The following is a 14,444-nucleotide window of genomic DNA, read 5'->3' as shown; positions in this document are numbered from 1 at the left end:
CACATGGCAAACAATGTTGCTCTAAACACTTTTCCTATGAAATTTAGATCCCTCAACTATAGAAAATGTCAGACAACCAAATATGGCATCAGTAATAAACATTAAAACGGATATTATTTATTAAACATGGGTATTAATTAATTTACATTAAATTCAATGTTAAAAGTGGTAAATTTTTATAAATCCATTTCTTTCTTTCTTTCTTATTTTACTAAAATTACAAATACAGCCAGGGTAAACAACAGGATAAGCAAATTGTGCATAAACAAACAATATATAAAGAAATAAAGTAAAATCACAACAAATTTGTAACAAATTTACACCCTTCTTATTTTTCAAACATAAAGCTGTTTTTAGATATTGTTGAATTAACGCTTTAAAATTAGGAGGAGAACTGAGGAGAAAGGTTTCAGGCAATCAGCGTCCATAATCGGAAAAACACGTTTTATAATTATTATTTTGTGGTCATTAATACAAAAGGAACAAGCAAAAAAACTACATTACATCTGCATTTAAGGCTTGAAGCTTACTTTCACTGCTTCAGCACCATGACCAAACTTTCCAGAGGATGGATGTGTTTTGGGGATTATGCTGAGGGTTTTGAGGTATCTATTATTTTTTTGGATGGAGGTGTGTAAGACAGGGGAAGGGTGTCATCATGAGGGGTATGACGCCTCACATCCTCCAAAAGGTCATTCAGTCGAAAAGTCAAGGAGTCCAGAAATGGCTCATCCTGTAGACGGTATGTGAGATCTGAAATTTGATGCAGTAAGCTCTCACACCTTTGCCTTTTCTTTGTCTTGCTGGAGTTTCTGGGAGGATTGCTGGTGTCTTTGTGAGGAATGATGCTGTCACTGGGAGGGGTGCTGCTAGTGTCCACTGGCTCACGAACCTAAAGTGATCAATAATATCATATGTCCTTTATGGAATGGTTGTAAGTTAACTCTTTGATAGGGATGTAACGATTAACCGCGAGCCGGTTGAAAATCTATTCAAATATGTGACGATTCAAATCGGTTGAGATCCTAAACAAATCGCGATACCCTTAGTTACTGTTGCTATGTCCGACAAGCTTTCGATACCAGCCATGGCGCTACCACTGTCAATTTGTGCACTCCCTGGGGAAATAATGAATAACTTCTGAAAAAATGACATGTTGATTTCAGACAGATAGGTCTGCAATATGCATTCGAGGGATATATTTAGGATGTGAACGTGACTCGAAATGAAATAAACAAAATAAAGACTGAAGCTATAGCCTATAGATCACAGGGTAAAACTGAACTACCGCATCACCTGGCGATTGAGACTGAGGATAACAACATTAAGGAGCAACACTGTTCCTGTAAAGCTGGGTACATATCTCTTTATACACTATTACAATCATTGAAAAGCAAAAGCAGTATGCATTTATAACGTCACATTCAGTAAGTAATCCTAGCTAGCGATAGCTAACTACGGCAACATTATTAGCCTATCAGCCTATCACATGCGTGACCAAAATAAAAAATGCACTGTGTAAATAAGTTCAGACCGCGCATTTGCATAGCGACATGGTTGACAGCTGTTAATGCACAATCACTGATCGACAAACTGTAATACTGTGTAAGCTTTCTAATCAAACTGAACACTGACACTCTTGAGTTTAAGTTTGAAAATGATGAAGATTCATATATATAAAAAAGTAAATTATAAGCATTTTATTTTTAAGTTTACTATAAAATAATTGTATTTTTATGTAATACTCCCTTTTTATTTTAAAATATAATAGTATTATCGCTAGTGCTGTCAAACGATTAATCGCATCCAAAATAAGAGTTTGTTTACATAATATGTGTATACTGTGTATATTATGTATATATAAATACAAACACATGCATGCATATATTATAATAAATATACACAGTACACACACATATATTATGTAAATAAAAACGTTTATTTTGGATGCGATTAATTGCAATTAATCGTTTGACAGCACTAATTATCACACTTTATTATTTTGTTTATTTTATTTAAACCTAAATAAATAAAGTGCAATAATATTATCACTATTATTAATTTCTTTTTATAGTTATATTTAATGGGTCACACAGTGTGAGGACCAAACCAAATCTCCAGGTTCTCTTATGAGAATCAGGCTGAAAAACGTATGTGCACCCCTAATGTCTGGTTAGTTTCACAGGTTTCTGCGCCCATGTCATTGGTCTTATCTATACCCTGGACCTCTGTAAAGCCCAAAATATTAGTAGTATCTCAGTCCAGTCCTCCACAAGCCTGCCACAACAGTGGCATAAGTCACCAAGAGGCAGAAAAATAAAACCGCTGCCCGTAACAGCTGTTGTGGTGGTGAAGGCGAAGACAAACCAGAAACGGAAACCTATCTTCTGTCACTACAGCAATGGCAGGCGAGTTGTTTTTCATGCTTTATAATTAAGGATAGAAATACTAAACATGATAAACCATGTAACTCACTGTAGCGTTGGAGTACCAGTAATCTGGATTTTATGACAAGTAGACATGAATTTTGTATATTGCAGAGCTTTGTCTGAAGTGACAAATGAGGATTTGGAGTTATTGAGAGGACTGACAGGGACACCTATGAGCTACATAGCAAACAGGCCACAAACAGATGTAACAGTAGGTCAGGAAAAGTATCCTCTTGGAAGTAGTTTGAGCTACCAGGTAAAGCAGTGATACAGATTAAAACGGGATACAGATCAAGATTTATTTACACTCTGTTTTTTTTTTGTTATCTGAACATCTGGGACTGGCATTTGAAAATTTGACTTTGCAAACGGAGGAATGTTTAGTTTAAGGCCAAGCTCCTTCACATCTTTCTCAATGAGAAATCCCTTATCCACCATGAGCCCATCACCTCTCTTAAGATAGCCACACTGAAGCAGACCTTTGTGGACGAAGCGGAGTCCAGCCCGGGGTCGTCACATGTGGTTGCCGCAAGCCTGACGGCCACTCCTTCATCGAATCCACCAGCCGCGCTCTCTAGCCGCCAGCCTCCACTCACTCTAGCCCGCAGGCCTCCGCTCACTCAAGGCCGCCGTGTGTGACGCTGTGTTTCGTTGTGAAAGCGAAACTACACGACTAGAAATCAGTGGTTATGTTTTTACTTACACTGTTCCAGAACAGTTCAACCCAAATATTCGCAGGCGAGTTGTTTTTCATGCTTTATAATTAAGGATAGAAATACTAAACATGATAAACCATGTAACTCACTGTAGCGTTGGAGTACCAGTAATCTGGATTTTATGACAAGTAGACATGAATTTTGTATATTGCAGAGCTTTGTCTGAAGTGACAAATGAGGATTTGGAGTTATTGAGAGGACTGACAGGGACACCTATGAGCTACATAGCAAACAGGCCACAAACAGATGTAACAGTAGGTCAGGAAAAGTATCCTCTTGGAAGTAGTTTGAGCTACCAGGTAAAGCAGTGATACAGATTAAAACGGGATACAGATCAAGATTTATTTACACTCTGTTTTTTTTTTGTTATCTGAACATCTGGGACTGGCATTTGAAAATTTGACTTTGCAAACGGAGGAATGTTTAGTTTAAGGCCAAGCTCCTTCACATCTTTCTCAATGAGAAATCCCTTATCCACCATGAGCCCATCACCACTCTTAAGATAGCCACACTAAAGCAGACCTTTGTGGACGAAGCGGAGTCCAGCCCGGGGTCGTCACATGTGGTTGCCGCAAGCCTGACGGCCACTCCTTCATCGAATCCACCAGCCGCGCTCTCTAGCCGCCAGCCTCCACTCACTCTAGCCCGCAGGCCTCTAGCCGCCGGCCCCCACTCACTCTAGCAGCCGGCCTCCGCTCACTCTAGCCCGCAGGCCCCCGCTCACTCTAGCAGCAGGCCTCCGCTCACTCTAGCTTCGCTTTTCAGACCGATGAGCTTTGTAAAAATCGACGCGTTTCAGAAAGGCGGGGCATAGAGGAGAAACAATAATGTACAGTATGTGGATAATAATGTGTTTTTTGAACCTTAACCACATTTCATTACACCAAATACACCAAATAATGTTATTTTTAGCAACATCATATGACCCCTTTAAAGTAGAGTTCATAAGCGCAGCTCTGCTTTGTTTACAGCGGTAACTCAGGAAACACTACATCATTGCTGTTTAAAGAGAGTGAATTTGCGTCTCATTCCACTCGTCTGCTGTTTCGTTCAGATGTTTTATGTATAGTTCACAAAACTAAAGTCAGACCATTCTGTTTTTGCTTCAAATTTCAAAATGATACAGTCTAATTTAGATTAAAAACTGCTCATGTTGCATGTATGTAGCATCATTGTTTGGATCATGAGTAAAAAGCAGTGGTTGCCTCTAATTTTAAATGGAAAGAGCACAGACAAAGCCTTAGTTTGTTTATATGACGAGATTCCTTTTATTTGTGTAACTTACTTATTCGATTTGAGGTTTGTTTTAAAATTTTAATTTAGTTTTGTTATATTTAAATTTCACAAAGAAACGTGCAGCAACAGCTTAATAAAACGACACCTTTTCATTTACTGTATAATGTCTTCAATCTCATTTTGTTAAAAAAAATTGTGAGAAAATCGAACCGTGAAATCAAAATCGTGAATCGAATCGAATCATGAGTTGAGTGAATCGTTACATCCCTACTCTTTGACAATGTAAATAATCATGTAAACAGATCTCCTGAAAATAAATGATTGCTGACCTCTCCTACCACAGGATGGTTTTTGTGCTCCTCGATCCCTGGGAAGCAGGCAACATATTGCTCCTCCAGCTTCACTGCTGATGGGTTTTTTGTTAAGGCACGTCTCAGACACACAGCGCTCTCCTTCCTCTGTTTATGAATGTCATCAGATATCTGAAAAAACATATAATACCAATTAATTTTCTTACTTGTAGGCACCTATACCTATTTTGATATCCCCTTTACACTGACACATCGCTTTCTTTCTCCCTCACTCTATGACGTTTGTTTTCTTCACATATATAACATACTGATGTATTCATTACACACGCAACACACGAACTGCATTACATACTATATTGACATTCCTCCATGCATTTAATTTTTACTATAAAGTTATATTTTGCTTTAAAACTTAAATTTTGTTGTTGGTTCCCTTAATTATGTTACGGAGTAGAACGAGCCGGTCGTAACAACATTTATAGTCAAATATTTAGCTCAGTCACTGAATAAATATAAATATACACCTTGTAATCAGGGAATCTGATTAGATGAACCACATATATTCTGGCTGGGCAGTCCAGTTTCTTCGAGTCTTGAAGACGTCGCCTCTCTTCATAACAATGGTCTGAGTGGTCATCAAGCTAAAGACAATACACAATATACAGTTCGACGTTCCATCTGTGTTGATATTTAGCGCCCATACTTGTCGAAGAGGCTAACATATGAAGTAACCTAGCACGAAGGCTTTTCAATAAGCTACTTCTGTCTCTCCACATAATGAGATATGTGACCCTGGACTACAAAACCAGTCCTAAGTAGCACGAGGATATTTGTAGCAATAGCCAAAAATACATTGTATGGGTCAAAATTATCGATTTCTCTTTTATGCCAAAAATCATTAGGATAGTAAGTAAAGATCATATTCCATGAAGATATTTGTAAATTACCTGCCATAAATATATCAAAACTTAATGTTTGATTAGCAATATGATTGCTAAGGACTTAATTTGGACAACTTTAAAGGCGATTTTCTCAATATTTAGATTTTTTGCACCCTCAGATTCCAGATTTTCAAATAGTTGTATCTCGGCCAAATATTGTTCTATCCTAACAAACATACATCAATGGAAAGCTAAGCTTATTTATTCAGCTTTCAGATGATGTATAAATCTCAATTTCAAAAAATTGACCCTTATGACTTTTGTGGTCCAGGGTCACATATGTGTGAGGCAAAGTGCATGCAGGCCAGGGTAACTGTTTGTTGACATACCAGTTGTAGTTGTCTAGTCAGTTTTTCATGTTTGTGCTTGTCTACCCCTTGGTGACAGGAGTAGACCCTCCTCCCCACCACCATGAAGGGTATCCCGTCAAAAGGAACATATAGGAGTTTCCACTTAATTTTTTTGGATACGGGTTTGGGGTCTGTAAAATTTAGTTAACTAACGTTACAGTAAATCGGTGTTCTCAGCGCAATATCTTAGCTTTGGGAAATACACCAAATAAAACCTGATTTAAATCTCGTAATTTTTAGAGCTATAAAATCTCACCGTCCACACCAAAAGCCTTGTCTTTCGTCCAAACGACAAACATTTTCATCGTGTCCTCCTCGACCCCCCTAAGTTTACGATCAAACCACCCCTTTGAGGGGAATCGTTGACAACAACCGTTTGGCATTTTCGCCGCGAGCTTTTGCAAGATTTGCGTCACTTCCGCCCGTAGCTGTATCCATTCTAGCCACTTCCGGCGCTTCGCTAATACGCATGTTCAACGGAACGGGTCGCGCTAACGTTTAACATGGCGTTAAGCAAAACATACGGACAGAAACCTGTTAAATTCCAACTGGAGGAGGATGGAGAATTTTACATGATTGGATCAGAGGTGTGCAATTTAACGCACTAATCTTTTTTACGATGATTTATGTTTGTATAAACCGCACATTGTTTTGCATTGAGTGCTAATACATTAGCTAGCTAGCTAGCTAAGATTGTTGTCATTTGGGATAAGATCTCTTAACTGATTGACGAATCATTGAAAAGAATCAGTCCTGGTGTTTTACACATCAAGTATAGGGCTATCCTTTGCGGTGTAGTAGTGTTATTACACGATGCGAGTTTACCAGAGATAACGTTAAAGAGTACAGTCACTGACAGAACTACGGCTAATTATTTAGTCAGTCCTATATCATTTTCCATTATATGTCTGTTTTTAGGTGGGAAATTACTTGCGTATGTTCAGAGGGTCCTTATATAAGCGCTACCCATCACTCTCAAGAAGACTAGCGACAGTAGAAGAGAGAAAGAAGATAGTAGCATCATCTCACGGTAAGTGTGGTACTCACTGTAAACATTTGATACGAGGTCTAAGGACCTAAAGGGTTAGAGTAAGCTGGAAGTGGCACTTTCTATCTTACAGTATAAGCAATGTTTTGTGTTAGATCACGGTTACACCACTTTAGCCACCAGTGTGACGCTGCTGAAGGCCTCAGAAGTAGAGGAGATATTTGAGGGACATGACGAGAAGTACAAGGCCGTGTCCATCAGCACTGAACCTCCAGCCTATCTCAGGTAAACCATTTCTCACCTTTGATAAAGAAAATACATTCACACTTGCTTCGTGTTTGAACATGGTCATTAAAAAGGATTCTTATTCATAATAAAAATTGCAACAATTACATTTCTCATAATTGATTAATATTATAGTCTTGTTGCATTATATAGGTCATTTAAATAATACATTTAGGGAAAATAAACTTCTTTCGTTGGGGTTCTCCTTTCCTCTGTTGTTGCAAGAAATAAATTATATTTATATAAATATCTCTATAGGTGTTTTTTTTTTTTTTCAATTTCAACAAGCAACCCACAAAAAGAACCATAGTTAATCATTTTTATGGACAAGTTGATCAATACATAAACATCAATATTCATCTACAAATGTTTTTCACTAAAAGATTTTAATAGGAAGTTGCCACACGAAGACGTGTGAATATTTTTGAGTGATGACACTAGTGAAGAATTTATGATGCTTAGTAGACGTAAGGCCCGTTCACACCAAGAACGATAACCGCAACCATAACTACATTAGCATCCACACCAATGATAACCTTCTGTTTATTATTAGGTCATTTTTTTGTGCAGCTGTAGTTGTTGCATGACAGCACATCTGCTTATTTAACCTGTGTGATTTTTTGTTTTTTTTTAACAGGGAGCAGAAAGCCAAGAGAAACAGTCAGTGGGTGCCCACTCTTCCCAACAGTTCCCATCACTTGGACGCTGTGCCTTGCTCCACCACCATTAACCGCAATCGAATGGGACGTGACAAAAAAAGGACCTTCCCGCTCTGGTGAAATTTTTCTCTCTTTTTTTTTTTTTTTTTTTTTAAATAATCTTTCAATTTCACATTGAGCTGAGCATCACGGTTCATAAAGTGAGTGAAATTCATCAGTTTTTGACAGCATATATGAAAACATGTAAAGACTCACTCCTGTAATGATTTTGTTTTAATGTCTGCTTAAAGGGACAGTCCACCCATACACACACACACACACACACACACATACAGTGTTGGACATAGTGTGAAGAGCTGGGAAATAGGCAATATTTTTTTAATACAGCTTCCAACTTTCTTTGAATAGATTCATACAACTTTTGAATAGTCTCCAGTTGAATGTTGCCTATCAAAACATCTGCCATTTGCTTGAGAGATTTTTGAGGATTAAATCTGCTTCTCTTTTTTCTCTTCAAAAACTGCGCACAGTGAGTTGTCTGGCAAGAGCAGATGTTTATCTTGGTGCTCCAACTGTCCAGGTTTCATGATCATCATGACACCATATTTTTCCGCATTGGTTTGTCCGTGATTAAAGTTGTAGCAATTGCAGCTCTTTCATGGATGTTGACTTTGTGAAGCTCTTTGTGTTCATTTTTTTGTGGAAAGAGGGTCTTTAGGTGGAATATTGAGGTTTTCTGTCACTTTTGCTGCAATAGTTCTGTGTGTTTGATGGTCCCTATCATTTACTTACTGCTGAAGTCTTGCCATGCTTTGTGTACACAGTCATGTTGTTTTTAAGACATTAAACAGTTGGGACATAAAGGTTACAGACATTCCTGCTAAATGGGCTTGCATGATTTTCCCTTACGCACTTGAACTAAACACTGCTGAAAAGAACTTGTACTACACTGATATTAAACCTACAGAATATAGACAAAAAAAAGATCATTACAAATTTTTTTTACTGTAGTCTACACAAGTTATGTATCACATTGTTTTGTCCTACCCCTGTATATAATTTAACTGGTTTCATTTTTTACACCCTGGATGTGTGCTATTTCAGCTTTGATGATCATGACCCTGCGGTCATCCATGAGAACGCCACTCAGCCTGAGATCCTGGTGCCCATCCGACTGGACATGGAGATTGACGGGCAGAAGCTGCGTGATGCTTTCACATGGAACATGAATGGTAGACTCCCCTACACACTTCCTGAGCAGCATCCACTGAAGTTATTTTTGAATGTTTTTTATTCCGCATTACACAATACCCTGAACTGTCTTTTTTTCCCCCTTAACCTTAAAGAGAAGCTAATGACTCCGGAGATGTTTGCTGAAATCCTTTGCGACGATCTGGATCTGAGCCCACTGACCTTTGTTCCAGCCATTGCCTCGGCCATCAGACAGCAGATAGAGTCCTACACCACAGACAGCATACTGGATGAGCAGATGGACCAGAGAGTCATCATCAAGGTACATGCGTCATTCTGTCCTTGATTTCAGTAATCCTATCTTTAAACATCAACATAGCAGTATCATTATTTTGTTTATTTTTCAGCTGAATAAAAATTGATTATCATGATTTTTTCATTGCTCTTGTTTTTATCTATGTAGTTAAACATCCATGTTGGGAACATATCTCTGGTAGACCAGTTTGAATGGGACATGTCTGAGAAGGAGAACTCTCCTGAGAAGTTTGCTCTGAAGCTGTGCTCTGAACTGGGCTTGGGAGGAGAGTTTGTCACCACTATCGCATACAGCATACGCGGCCAGCTCAGCTGGCATCAGAGGACCTACGCCTTCAGGTTCAGACTCGTGCGCACACGCACACACTCTCAAATCCTTTATTAAAGTACACTTTATCACAGTCCACGCCGAATATAAATTCAGAGATAAAATGTGGTAAAAAGTGAAGTGTTAGTGCATTGTTAAAGTGCTGTATGTTGATTGTCCCCATATGGTTACAAATACATTTTTAGAGTTTGACTCATTTAAAAGTTTTTCCATTTATATGCTAAAGAGCATAGGAAAGTGTTCACAACTTGAGCTTGCAAACAAATGTGAACTTTCTCTAAGTTGGACATCTTTTCAGACTGTGTCTGATGTCTAGAACATTACAAAACCCATCAAAAAGGTCTTGACCTTCCTCTGGGAATTTATTATAAATTTCTGTAAATGTAGTTTTGTGAAACTACTAAAAAAGGTCTGGCTCAAATGAACAATTTGTCTTTTTGTAGTGAGAACCCTCTTCCCACGGTGGAGATTGCCATCCGGAACACAGGTGATGCTGACCAGTGGTGTCCACTGCTTGAGACACTGACAGATGCTGAGATGGAGAAAAAGATCAGGGACCAGGACAGAAACACAAGGTAAGAGAATTAACTGCTTTACTTAAATTACCATTTTGCCCCATAGCAGATGTGTACCAACTAGAGAGACAAGCCATATGTCAATGACAAACTATTACTTCTCTAAGACCAATAATATTAGTACTTTGTACAGATTTTCATTTGGAGATTTTGGAGGTGTTGTGACTCATATCAAAATTTTTCTGTTTCAGGCGAATGAGACGACTTGCAAACACGGCCCCAGCATGGTGAAAATATCCGCCCCCTCCCACAACCATGTAAATCTGAAGAGGCAAATACCAATAGAGCTACAACCCAGCGTTACTGACATAAAAACATAGAGACATTCCACTGGCCAGTCCAGATCCAGTCCCTCCAGATCAGAGTAACATACTGTAAACTAAAGCAACATTTGTTCCAGTCTGGTCTAGTCAAAGCCTGTGTCGTGACCTGCCCCCGTACCCAGTATCTGTCATCTTGGAGACAGACAGTCTCTGTCTTGAAATGTTGAGAATATTTTATGGTATCTTTATTTGTCTTGTTTTGTGTTTGTGTATAGATGCCATTTTGTAAACATAATGTGCTTTTAAATAAAATCAAGATGAAGAAAATCTCTGTTAGAATGCTTTTTGTTCCCAAAACTTACAATGCACTTGCAAGGACAGTCCCAATGGGCCAAGTGTCTTAAGAAATAAAGAGTCTCAGTATTGTGTTCTGAACTAGCAAACTAGTCACGTGTATTCATATTTAGAGAAAGCCCCAAGCATCCATGTGGTTTTTAGGAAATTTGATCTTTTTGTGGAGCACAAATTCTTACAGACAATCCATCTTTCAGTTTCAGTGCATAAAAGCTTTTTGTTTTTTGCAATGGTGCTAACAAAAGGCCAACAGCTTGAAAATGCATAGTCTGCAGTTCAATTTGGCATTTCAGATAGTCGGCACATTTGTGAATGTCCACCTGCCTCGCCGCTGACTGTGTTGTGGGAAAAGAGATATGCCACAGTATTGTACCCAAGAAAATAGCCTCTTGTGGAGTTCACACCCACTCCAAAATGATGGATTATAGTATTGGAGATTGAATGGCTTCTCTTTCAACTCCAATCCTGCCAGCCACCGCTGTTTTGTAATATTCATTAAATAGAAGTTGTCGAGAAAACAGCAATTGTTTCAAACCATGTGGTGTGACGTAAAACAGAAAGGCATTGTTCCTTCAGAAAAAAATAACAAAGGAAAACTGTTTGTGATGTGCATGGCACTGAATGCAAAATTTGGATCCATTTATTTTGTACACAAAGGCACTAAGGTGGCCATAGTCTCCAACTTTTCTGGATTCACAGTGGACCCCTTTATCAAGGAGTGTCTTCCATTACACAGTTAGAACTTGACATGCAGACACAAACTTCCCCAACTAAAACAAGGAGGACTTTAAAAGTATGACAAGATTTATTGCTGTCTTTGAAACCTTCAGTTTTCTTCTCCTTGAAGATCCTCATCATTTTGACCTTGGCCAGCATCTTCTGGACCTTGTCCATTCCGGGATATCCCACTCTGGTCTTCCGGAAGAGGGGCGTAATTCGGATCTTCTTGAGGCATGTCAAACAAAACTCGACTGCAAAACATGAATAAATATTTCTGATTTAGTTTTCTGTGTTGAAGGCAAACAAATGATAAAAAGAAAAATATTTCAAATATTTATAGTCATACTCACAAAATTCCAGGAGTGGCAAGAAGCTTTCTGCCTCCGGGCTGGTTAGGAAATACGTCCTCCAGGAAGTAATAGATGTGTCCTACACCGATCCCTATATATACACAGAAACATTCATACATGACTGACTTACTTTTTTTTTTTAAGAAAAACAATGTATTCAGCAAGGACACTGATCAATTGATCAAAAGGGACAGTAATTTATTTTAAATAAATGCATTTATCAAATAAAGAGTCCTACAGACTCCAAAATATATTTTATCATTGACAATATATCATGCGAATAAATATATAAGCAGTTGAACTTTTCAACTCTGATAATAAGAAGAAATGTTTCTTGATCACCAAATCAGCATATTCAAATGATTTCTGAAGTATCACGTGACACTAAAAGACTGGAGCAATGGCTGCTAAAAATTCAGCTTTGCAACACCAAAATAAATTACATTTTAAAATATATCCAAAGAGAATACGGCTATTTTAAACTGTAATAACATTTCACAATATGTCAAATACTGAATTATGTAATGTTAATGCAAAGTCAGTTCTTTTGTCATGAGCATTTCAGGACAGAAGTTAACATACCCAGGAGATCAATAACAATAGAGTTGCCCAGTAACAGCGAGAATCCCATGAGCACCCAGGGAAGAAATGGGGCCTGGAAGTTGAGCAGGCCAAAGAAGTTCATGCGGACATAAGGGTTCCTTCTACTCCAGACATAAACCAGCATTATAGTAAAAGCCTGTCCTAAAAAGAACAGGTTGGCAAATAGACCAAAGAGCTATAGACATTAGAGTTAAAGAAATTAAAAAGACAGAAGACTGAAATAGAACTAAAAACTTAATTTAGCACTACGAATAAACAATATGAAAGGATGAAATGTTCCTTATGAATAAACATTGACACTTCAACCTATGATACATGGTTTGGTGAAGAGATGCATTCTTGGTTGTTGTTAATGTGATGGATGCTGAAGGATACAGTCATAAGAACACCACCGAACAGGAACATATAGACAAAATCTGCCGTTCGACCACGGAAAGAGCCTTCCTCCAGCATTCGACAGTAACGATATCTGCTCAGTCAAGGGCATAAACTCAGATGACCTACAGCACAGCTGCATACGAGCCAAATGGCTGTTATGCAAAGCAAACACACTGTGAAACTGTGTGAATGTGTTTTTGTGTGTGCACACTTCCTCAACATTTCACAGACGGCCAACAGCGAGAAAAGGATACAGAAAAATCATATTGAACAAGAAGCTGAATCCAAGAGGTCCAAAAAACAAGAAGTTTGTGATCAGTCGCCATACCTGCAAAGGGGAAAAGAGGAAACATAAATGTATATCAAAATAAAAGAATGAATAGGCTTGATAAAGTGGTTGTGATAAATACAACGTTTCAATGATAATAGGGTACTAACCTGGTATTTCTTTAATATTAAGTCAGGGTTAAAATAGAGTTGAAACGGTGTGATGAACTCCAATTGCTGTAATAAACAAAAAAAAGTCAAGCAAGTCACAAGAAGGTTTTCTGGTGACCATGAAAAGTGAACCTATTTTAGACTGTTCCTCTACATTCCATTACTCTTAAGTAAGTGTGATTATTGGGTAGTTAACTGTGACAAGCTATCCTTCATATAAAACATTTTGTATCATGTATAACAAATAACATTTTATGACCTCATTAACTGAGAAGCTGTTTATAATATTTGCACTTTTAAAAATGTATTTGTCACACTGCAGTAAAAGATGCAGCACAAAAAAATACAATACACAAGATAATTATATAAAATATAAATATTTTTTTTTACATTATATACTAAAATCAATTCTTGATTTTGAAATATACCTACACACAAACGAAATTATTTTTTCATAATTATGTTGGTTATTTAAGCATTTACACTGACACTGAATGTTGAATGTGGGGAAGATAATAACAATTGTGAAGACATATTGACTTACAGTCTTCAGTATGTGATGATTCTATATTTATCTTGCAATGTAAGTCCAGTATCAGGTATAACGTTACTGTCTGTAGCCTGGTTTACTCACCACAGCTGCAGTTGTCAGGACGCATGCAGTAGTATATGCTCGCGTGACGGCTGGGATCTGCATGTACTCTTGAGTGACGCTGTTTGCCATGATTTTTCTCCGGCGTATTAATAAACTCTTCTGCACACTTTCACTGTGTATCCGTATGGTCACTTCTCCCACAACACATTTCAGTACATTGACGCTGACCAACGATCGATCGGTTCACTGTGGATGGGCTTTAATGCCTCAGTAGATCCATGTCCACGTTTAGAGTTAGCTTCAGACTGTTTATTTTTAATCGTTCATAATGTTTGCGTTTGGATATAAGAGTTTTAATGGGGGCGGAGTCAGAGTGTGTCGCTTCGCTTCAGCACCTCCACGTGGATATAAGCAAAAAT

At 38.0% G+C, this 14,444-nt stretch overlaps 3 protein-coding genes across 4 annotated transcripts; 1 reads left to right on the top strand and 2 right to left on the bottom strand.

Moving 5' to 3' along the window:
* Positions 1 to 274: 274 nt before the first annotated feature.
* Positions 275 to 6,385, bottom strand: LOC107724911 (calcium-responsive transcription factor). The gene is made up of 5 exons (XM_016534013.1): positions 6,240 to 6,385; positions 5,963 to 6,114; positions 5,217 to 5,333; positions 4,711 to 4,863; positions 275 to 892 (listed from the first exon to the last, which is right to left on the bottom strand). The coding sequence occupies exons 1-5, from the start codon at positions 6,364 to 6,366 to the stop codon at positions 587 to 589; spliced, it is 855 nt and encodes a 284-aa protein (XP_016389499.1). The 5' UTR covers positions 6,367 to 6,385; the 3' UTR covers positions 275 to 586.
* A 9-nt stretch (positions 6,386 to 6,394) lies between these two features.
* On the top strand, positions 6,395 to 10,917 carry smarcb1a (SWI/SNF related BAF chromatin remodeling complex subunit B1a). Of its 2 annotated transcripts, none has more exons than XM_016534012.1 (9): positions 6,395 to 6,570; positions 6,902 to 7,013; positions 7,148 to 7,256; positions 7,894 to 8,031; positions 9,020 to 9,147; positions 9,262 to 9,428; positions 9,570 to 9,760; positions 10,193 to 10,324; positions 10,516 to 10,917. In XM_016534012.1, the coding sequence occupies exons 1-9, from the start codon at positions 6,487 to 6,489 to the stop codon at positions 10,553 to 10,555; spliced, it is 1,101 nt and encodes a 366-aa protein (XP_016389498.1). In that variant the 5' UTR covers positions 6,395 to 6,486; the 3' UTR covers positions 10,556 to 10,917. The 2 variants fall into 2 exon arrangements, with proteins under 2 accessions (XP_016389498.1, XP_016389497.1); XM_016534011.1 differs by having other exon boundaries at positions 6,401 to 6,570; positions 7,127 to 7,256.
* A 128-nt stretch (positions 10,918 to 11,045) lies between these two features.
* Positions 11,046 to 14,411, bottom strand: LOC107724876 (derlin-2-like). Its single transcript, XM_016533954.1, has 7 exons — positions 14,065 to 14,411; positions 13,431 to 13,496; positions 13,247 to 13,320; positions 12,990 to 13,083; positions 12,594 to 12,789; positions 12,012 to 12,102; positions 11,046 to 11,912 (listed from the first exon to the last, which is right to left on the bottom strand). Exons 1-7 carry the CDS (start codon positions 14,152 to 14,154, stop codon positions 11,768 to 11,770), a joined length of 756 nt encoding a protein of 251 aa, XP_016389440.1. The 5' UTR covers positions 14,155 to 14,411; the 3' UTR covers positions 11,046 to 11,767.
* Positions 14,412 to 14,444: the final 33 nt, after the last annotated feature.

This window comes from Sinocyclocheilus rhinocerous, unplaced genomic scaffold (genome assembly GCF_001515625.1).
Source record: "Sinocyclocheilus rhinocerous isolate Xijiao unplaced genomic scaffold, SAMN03320098_v1.1 scaffold515, whole genome shotgun sequence".
Taxonomy (NCBI): domain Eukaryota; kingdom Metazoa; phylum Chordata; class Actinopteri; order Cypriniformes; family Cyprinidae; genus Sinocyclocheilus; species Sinocyclocheilus rhinocerous.
The sequence above is the reverse complement of the archived record's forward strand: the minus strand, read 5'-3'. Positions and strand labels throughout refer to the sequence as shown.